Raw genomic sequence first — 8,286 nt, 5'->3', positions numbered from 1 at the left:
CAACGAGCTCAACCCCTGTGCACACAAGCAGCACAGCCTCAGCTCCTTCAACCAGTACAACCTCTGTGCACACAAGCAGCACAGCCTCAGCTCCTACAACCAGTACAACCTCTGTGCACACAAGCAGTGCAACCTGGGCTCCTACAACCAGAGCAACCTCTGTTCCTGTACCTGAGACCACCCCGTCCCCACCTGGGACCACACCCTGCTCCTGCAGCGTGTCTGGACAGTCGCACTCCGCAGGTATGCACAGTCTTCCTGGGGACGTGCTGTGTGCCACCTCTGGTCCCTGGCGCCCTGTTCACAAAGCCTCCATGTGCAGGAGACGCAGGTGTGTCTTGTCTCTGTGACAGGCTAGGTCTGTGTCCAGGACTGCAGTAAGCTCTCCATGAAGATGCAGTCTAGACCTAGGCGGGAGGGCCCCAGCCAGGCCGGCTCTTCTCTGGAGTCACTTCCTGGCCTACAGTGTCTGCCTCTTTCCTTTTCCTGCAGGATCCAACATCTATCAAGTGACTGACCTATCGGGCCACTGCTATTATGCCTTTTGCAGCCTGGACTGCCACGTGGTCAAGGGAACGGCCCCCACCTGTCCCACCAGCATGCCATCTCCCACCCCGACCACCTCCTCACCAGAGTCCTCCCCTTCTACCTCCGTGTCTGTCCCTCCACAAGGGTGCCCAAATGCAGTCCCCCCAAGAAAGGTAACCTCACCTCTCCTGCCCTTCTCAGGGACTCAGGGGGTCTGGGAAGGGACCCTCAGTGGTTTCCAACTAAAGAGTGTGGCATGAAGCGTGGGTGAAGGTCAGTGACTCCTGGGCTGATGCAGGCTGGCCATGACAAGCGGCCATCTGGTCTCCAGCTCTTCTGGGTGGGGGTGCCAGGAGCATGGGGCCCAAGGTTGAGATTCCGTTCCCTGTAAAGGGAGCTGAAGCAGGCTGTTGTTTCTCGGGGGGTGGGTGGAACAGCCAAGGACTGGAGACCAAAGAGTTGGAGGCAGGGGCAGGGTGGAAAGGGGGCCACCTTCACCAGCCAGAGCTCCCCCTGCTCAGCCCTGTGCCTTCTGGGCGGGGCTGGGGGAGGAGAGGCCTGGGGCAAGGCTAGCCCCTAGTCCCAGAAGGGTGGCTCTTCTCTCTGGGGAGACCCAGGCGAGCACTGAGCCCCACGGAGCAGGTGCCAGGTGGCGACAAGGCCCTGTAGCTTTCTCTGCTTCCATAGAAAGGTGAGACCTGGCCCATGCCCAACTGCTCCGAGGCCACCTGCCAGGGCAACAGGGTCATCACGGTGAGCCCACGCCGCTGTCCAAGGGTGCAGAAGCCCACCTGTGCCAACGGCTACCCTGCCGTGCTGGTGGCTGACCGTGACGGCTGCTGCTCACACTACCAGTGCCAGTGTGAGTGCACGGGGCGGGGCGCAGCGGCTGCACGGGACTGGGCTGGGTGGGCAGGGGCAGAGAAGGCAGAACGGAATTGGGCTGGACCCAGGGAGGACACCCCAAGATCAAGGCACCAGTGGTGGTGCTCAGCCTCCACTGGGGTGCTGCGCGGAGCCCTGCCCGGGCCTGGAGTCCCCGGGCCGCAGGGGCGAGGAGGCGGAGGGAGTCTGGTCCACCTCCGGCGCCTGCTGGACAGAGTTCTGTGTGGTGCCAGTGCATGGGCCCCGACGGCAAGGCGGTCACCTGCTCCCCTTGGTGTGGGACCCCGTGTCCCTGGGGCGGGGGCGGCAGTGCAGCCCGTAAGGCACTCACTCCTCCGGGCAGGCGTGTGCAGTGGCTGGGGGGACCCACACTACATCACGTTCGACGGCACCTACTACACGTTCCTGGACAACTGCACGTACGTGCTGGTGCAGCAGATCGTACCGGTGTACGGCCACTTCCGCGTGCTGGTCGAGAACTATTTCTGCAACTCGGAGGATGGGCTGTCCTGCCCTCAGTCCATCATTGTTGAGTACCAGGGGAACCGTGTCACGCTGATCCGCAAGTCTGTCCATGGGGTGATGACTAACGAGGTAGGCACGCGGCAGGGCGGCCCCCACAAGTGCTGGGCGGGCTGAGGGTGCCAGGTGCTGGCTGCTCACCACCGCCCCCTTCCCCTCTCGGTCTGTTCCTCACGGGTCACTATCCAGATCATCTTTAATGGCGAGGTGGTAAGGTCCGGCTTCCAGAAAGGTGGCATTGTCATCTCCCAAGTTGGCATCAAGATGTACGTGAGCATTCCCGAGCTCGGTGTCCAGGTCATGTTCAGCGGCCTCATCTTCTCCGTGGAAGTGCCCTTCAGCAAGTTCGCCAACAACACGGAAGGGCAGTGTGGTGAGTGCTCGGCCCCCACTCCCCACCCTCCTGGCTCCGGGCTCTGTCCGTGGTCATGCAACGTGGCTGAGTGTGTCCGGTGTGAGAAGGGTTCGCCTTGGGTGTGTCCCCCGGAGCCGCACTCTTGGCCCTGGGCTGAGGCCACTGCATGGCAATGAGCCTACAGGCAATTCTGCTTTCTGGCTGTACCAAGAATGTGCGACCACAGGGCCTAGGGCCTGGCCACAGAGCCCATACCCAAGGCCCACCCCTGTCGTCCTCCCTGGGAACGGCCCCAGGGTCTGGCTTCTTGGAGGGAAAAGGAAGCTCACGGAGGTGGAGGGGCAGGTTCACACACTCCATCAAGGGCCGCCTGGAGATGCCAGGCCCGACCCTTGGCTCGGGGACGCTGAGCCCCTGGCGGCGTGCAGGAGGCCCCCTGACTGCTGCCCCCACGCTGCAGGCACCTGCACCAATGACCAGAAGGACGAGTGCCGCCTGCCGGGAGGTGCGGTGGTGGCCTCCTGCTCCAACATGTCCAGCCACTGGAAGGTGGCATACCCTGGCCAGCCGCCCTGCAACGGGCCTCCCCCGACGCCCACCCCAGTGGAGCCCAGGACCTCGCCCACCCCGTGCCCACCTTCGCCAATCTGCCAGCTCATTCTGAGCAAGTGAGATTCTGGGGCAGGGTTGGGGCAAAGGCAGGGGTGCGAGTAGTCCTGTTGACCCCACGCTGCCGGGCTGGTGGGAAGAGGTTGGTTGCAAGGGGCTGTGAGGGAGAGGGGGTCACATCTGCTGGGATGCCATGCGCAGAGCCCCGTGGAGGCTGGCTGTGGGGCAGCCTCAGGCTCTGTAGCAGCTCATGGGGGGGTCCGGGTGCAAGTCCTCAGCCAGCAGGGCGCTGAGTGGGCAGGCCCCGGGGAACTCAGTGGAGAATTTGCAGAAAGAAAAACTGTTCAGCCAGACTCCCACCCTGCCGCATACAGATGGCCTCACGGGCTGGGGTCCCCAGGCACACAGGTCGGCCCAGTGACGTCTCTCCCTCGGGGCCCTTTCAGGGAAAGCCTGCAGCCGGGCAGCCCCTCCCTGGAGCTGCCCACAGCCCCCGTGTTTGTGCCACAGGCCCTTCGAGCTGTGCCACGCGCTGATCCCGCCCTGGCCGTTTCACCAAGGCTGCACCTTCGACCAGTGCCACATGCCCGGCATGGGCGCGGCGTGCTCGGCCCTGGAGCTCTATGCCGCCCTCTGCGCGTCCCTCGGCGTCTGCGTCGACTGGCGGGGCCAGACCAACTACACGTGCCGTGCGTGTCCGCCCCCTCCCCCTCCCTCTGGGCAGTGGCATTCAAGGGAATGGGCGCAGTGTGCAATCAGTGGGTGGGCTTGGGTGGTCAGGGTGGGCTTCCGGGAGGAGGAGGAGGGCTGGGCCCAAGATGGAGGGCATTTGTTTCCTGAGAGACAAGAGGCGGCATCCAGGTGAGTGCGCCTGGGCCTGAGGGGTCAGGGCTCCACCAGCAGAGCCTGGCCCGAGGTCCGGGCCAGGGCCCACGGCTGGTGCCCTGCGGCCTCAGGTGCATCCTCACCCTCCACCCAGCCTTCACCTGCCCTGCTGGCATGGAGTACCGGCCGTGCGGCCCGCCCACCACCTCCTACTGCTACATGAACAACAGCGCCAGCCCCCTGTAAGCACCTGCCCTCTGCCTTGGGGGGCCCCTCCCTGGCCCAGCCCATGTCCCCACCCTGGAGGGCGCAGCCCGCTCACCCTCTGCTCCTGCCCCCCTCAGGGCCCTCCTAGAACCCAGTCCCATCACGGAAGGCTGCTTCTGCCCACAGGGCACAATGCTGTACAGCTCGAGCAAGGAGGTCTGCGTGCCCACTGACTGCAACGGTAGGTTCCCGGGCTGGGGTCCCCGGGCTGGACTCCAGGCTTCCAGGCACTGTCCCTGGCTTTTCAGCCGGACCCCAGGGTTTTCCACCATGACCTGGGGTCCCCCGGCCCCAGACTGGATCTGGCCGTGATGGGCTGGGGGCCAAGGTGGCCCAGCAGTGATCTCGTCTCTCTTCCTCCAGCTTGCCTGGGACCCACTGGGGAGCCTGTGGAGGTGAGTGTGGGGCCCTCGGGGGCTGGGGGCTTCTCTCAGCCCTGGAGACTTGCAGGGCGGGCAGGAGTGGGGCTGGAGTTCCCTGGCGAGACTCAGGACCCCCACGCACAGCCCTGGGGCCGGCGCACCCTGTCTTCCCAGGGACCCCTCCCGAGCCACAGCGTGCAGGACCGTCTCCTGCCTCCAGGCCCTCGTGGGCCTCAGCCACACCCACACCTCTGGAGACCCCCGCAGGCCCCGAGCCGGGGGTTTCTGCCCCTCCGGCCGTGGCCATGGGCTCCCTTGTCCCTCCCCCGACAGCCCGGCCACACAGTCATCGTGGACTGCCAAGAGTGCACCTGTGAGGGTGGCACACAGACCATGAGCTGCCGGCCCCAGACCTGCCCCCCGGCCCCCGCCTGCCCCGAGTCCGGCCAAGTACCTGTGCCCGAGGCCATGCAGACTGGCCAGTGCTGTCCCCAGTACCGCTGCGGTGAGCCCTGGGCGGGGCGGGGGCGGGGGCTCAGGGCTGGCCGGCAGAAAGGCTCCAAAGTGTGGCTACTGTGAGGTCAGAGCTGACCAGGAGCCTCGTCCCTTGGGCAGCGGGCACCCCTCCAAGAGCCTACCCCCTGCCAGAGTCCTCCCCCGTTCAGGATTCCTGGAGACCCCCCATAGGGGTGGCGCTCAGGGTGAGGTGGGAGGCAGATCCCTGATGCCCCCTCTGTCCACTGTAGCCTGTGACATCAGACACTGCCCTGAGCCCGAGGCCTGCCCGAAAGGCTCGCACGCCGTCCAGACCTACAGGGAGGAGGCCTGCTGCCCGACCTACAGCTGCAGTGAGTGCCCTGGCTCAGAGGCGGCCAGGTGGGGGGAGCGGGGCTGTCACCTGGGGCCTGATGCTGTGCCGAGGGGCGTGGCAGCTGCTCTAGGGGCTGAAGGGGGGTCTGCAGCTTTGCTTTCTCCCCCGAGCAGGCTGGACCGTCTGCAGCATCAACGGCACCCTGTACCAGGTAGGAACCAGCAACGGTCAGGCCCCCCCTGGTACTCAGGGACCAGAGTCCCCGTCCCGCAAGCTTCTCCATGGCTGAAGCTGCATCCCTGCGGGGCCTGGGGAAGGGGCACTTTGGAGCAGCAGTGGGCTCTCCTGGGACCACAAAGCTCTCGTCCTGAACTTGACAAGGTCCGCGGACAAGCTTTCCCCCGGCCAGGCCCTCCAGGGCATGTGACGCAGCCTTTGGACTCTGTCCCCAAGACCGGCAGGGGTCACTCCCGAGGGTCCCCCGGGGAGCAGTCTGCCTGGCAGGGCCAGGCCTGTCCCACTGACACTGCCCCTGACCCCTGCAGCCCGGCGCCGTGGTCTCCTCCAGCCTGTGTGAAAAATGTTGGTGTGAGCTGCCGGGGGGAGCCTCGTCAGACACCTTTTCGATCAACTGTGAGACCCAGATCTGCGGCACCTCCTGCCCCCTGGTGAGTGCCCCTGCACCGGCCTCCACACCCCTCTCCGCAGCGTCCAGAAGGGCTCAGGCCACGTCCTGCCTCCCTCAGGGCTTCGAGTACCAGGGTCGGGCCGGGCAGTGTTGTGGTGAGTGCGTGCAGGTGGCCTGCGTCATGAACACCAGCAACAGCTCCGCCCACCTCTTCTACGTGAGTAGGGGCTGCAAGGCCTTGGGGTGCATTCTGGGTGGGGCGAACCCCAGCCCTGTACGGAGGGCAGAGTGCACAGCGACGGTGGGGGTGCAGGGTGGGTAGCATCCTGGAGCACTGGCGACCCTGGGGAGCCGTCAGAGCTAGGCGGCCTCTGGGCAGAGCCGCGGGAACTCTGGAACCCTGTGGGCTGGGGGCTGACGGCAGACACAGCGCCCACCCCAGCGGGAGGGGCCCTTGGGGAGGGCCGCTTACCTGCCGGCTGGGACTCCCTGCAGCCGGGCGAGTCCTGGTCAGACCCCGGAGACCTCTGCACTTCCCATGAGTGTGAGCGGCACCAGGATGGGCTCGTGGTGGTGACCACGAAGAAGGCGTGTCCCCCGCTTTACTGTCCTGCGGTGAGTCCCGGCCGCCCGCCCGCCCTTCCTGGGGGACCCGCAGTGGTCCGGAGGATCAGTCCCTGGACAGGAGTGGGCGGCCACGATCAGCAGGTGGGGGGCATGGCTGCGCCCTCCTGGTGCCCGCTCCCCACTGATGGCACCGCGGTCCACGCAGGACGAGGCTCTGCCGAGCGAGGACGGCTGCTGCCGCTTCTGCCCGCAACCCGCCCACCCCAACCGTGAGTGCGCGGCTCTGCCGGGGAGGGGAGGGGCGCGAGCTCCCGCCTGCCCCGCGCCGGGGCTGACCTCTGCACACCTCCGACCCTCCCCAGGGTCGACCTGCGCGGTGCACCACCAGCTTCAGGTCCTCCGGCTGCAGGGCTGCAGCTCCCCCGGGCCCGTGCGCCTCGCCTACTGCCGGGGCAACTGCGGGGACACCACCTCCGTGTACGTGAGCCCCGCCCCCACCCCACCCCGCGGGGCCTCCACCTCCCTGGGCGTGAGCCCTGACCCCCTACCCCGCGGGGACACCACCTCCGTGGGCGTGAGCCCGCCCCCACCCTACCCCGCGGGGCCACCACCTCCCTGGGCGTGAGCCCCGACCCCCCACCCCGCGGGGACACCACCTCCGTGCGCGTGAGCCCCGCCGCCACCCCCCGCCCCGCACAGAAGGCCCCCGCCGGGGCAGTGCTGGGGAAGGTGCAACGGGGCCCGCCCGCGGGGGGCCGCGGGAAGTCCCCCGGGAAGGGACTGGAGGGACCAGGGGCCAGCAGGGGGCTGGGCTGGGGTCCAGAGACGGTGGCTTTCAGCCTGTTTGGAATCACGCTGTTTTGTTTACTAAGAACCCCGCTTGGGTCCCAGTGCTGGTGGTTCAGGAGCCTGGCGGGCTCCTCCTTGCGGAGGCGGGGCCGCACGAAGGCGGGGCCTCGCGGGGCGGGGCCTCGCGGGGCGGTGCTGAGCGGGCCCCGCCCACAGGTTCTCCCCGGAGGCGAACGCGGTGGAACACGTGTGCAGCTGCTGCCGCGAGCTTCGCGTCTCTCTGAGGAGCGTGTCCCTGCGCTGCGAGGACGGCTCCAGCCGCGCGCTCACCTACACGGAGGTGGAGGAGTGCGGCTGCGCGGGCCTGCAGTGCGACTCCCCCGGCGGCCTCGGCCTCTCGGCGGTGACGCCGGAGCCAAGCCCGGAGAGCGGGCTCAGGCGCCGCGGGAGAAGGGCCCCGCCGGCCCGGCCCCTTCAGTAGAGGCCACAGCCCCGGCCTGGGCCTGGCGGCCGCGCTCCTCGACACGCCCGCAGGAACGCTTCTACTTGCGGCCAACGGCCTCTCAGGCCGGTGGAGCCCGAGCCCGGGCCAGGGAAGCGCCCCCACCCCTTCCGTCCCTCCCAGGGTCCAGCTGCCCTGGTGTGCAGGGGCCCCAGGGGCCTGCTCAGGACCAGCCCCGCGGGCGGGGGGTGGGGAGGCTCCTCTGGCCGCGGGTCCAACCTCCCGGCCCCAGGCCTCTGCATCATCCCTCAGTGTGGCGACTGGGGCTGCTCGGCTGGCTGCTGGGAGGCGAGCCTCACCCCCCTTTCCTGGCCCTGGGCCTCAGGAAAGGGCCAGCGGGTTTGTGAATACACTTAGAGCATTTTGCAATTCCTGGACTCTGTGTGATTTTTTAAGCTTGTCCATAATAGCCAGGAGAGGGGCAGGGGGTGGGCATGGGCCCAGGGCGTGGCCCAGGACGGTCCTCTCTGTGCTTGGAAGGACAGACTGCGTAAATGAGGGGACAAGGTTGGGAGTCTCCTGTGTCCGCCCAGCTGGGCCTCAGACAGGAGGGACTTCTTCTCCCACAGACCTCTGGACTCTGCCATCATGCCAGAGCCTGGCTCGGTGTGCGGTGCGTGTGTGTGTGTGTGTGTG

At 67.2% G+C, this 8,286-nt stretch overlaps 1 protein-coding gene across 1 annotated transcript; it reads left to right on the top strand.

Annotated features, from left to right (window-relative positions):
- Positions 1 to 400: 400 nt before the first annotated feature.
- Positions 401 to 7,629, top strand: LOC120859453 (mucin-5AC-like; the record flags this gene model as incomplete). The annotated part of the gene is made up of 18 exons (XM_040235555.1): positions 401 to 701; positions 1,216 to 1,390; positions 1,757 to 2,007; positions 2,125 to 2,308; positions 2,751 to 2,958; positions 3,410 to 3,588; positions 3,879 to 3,966; positions 4,069 to 4,172; positions 4,355 to 4,386; positions 4,687 to 4,858; positions 5,100 to 5,201; positions 5,338 to 5,375; positions 5,710 to 5,832; positions 5,911 to 6,009; positions 6,288 to 6,407; positions 6,565 to 6,628; positions 6,722 to 6,836; positions 7,365 to 7,629. Coding segments are annotated over 18 exons (2,620 nt in total), but the record flags the coding sequence as incomplete, so codon positions are not given.
- Between the last annotated feature and the right edge of the window lie 657 nt (positions 7,630 to 8,286).

This window comes from Oryx dammah, unplaced genomic scaffold (assembly GCF_014754425.2).
Source record: "Oryx dammah isolate SB20612 unplaced genomic scaffold, SCBI_Odam_1.1 HiC_scaffold_1046, whole genome shotgun sequence".
Taxonomy (NCBI): Eukaryota; Metazoa; Chordata; class Mammalia; order Artiodactyla; family Bovidae; genus Oryx; species Oryx dammah.
This window is presented reverse-complemented; position numbering and strand designations above follow the sequence as displayed.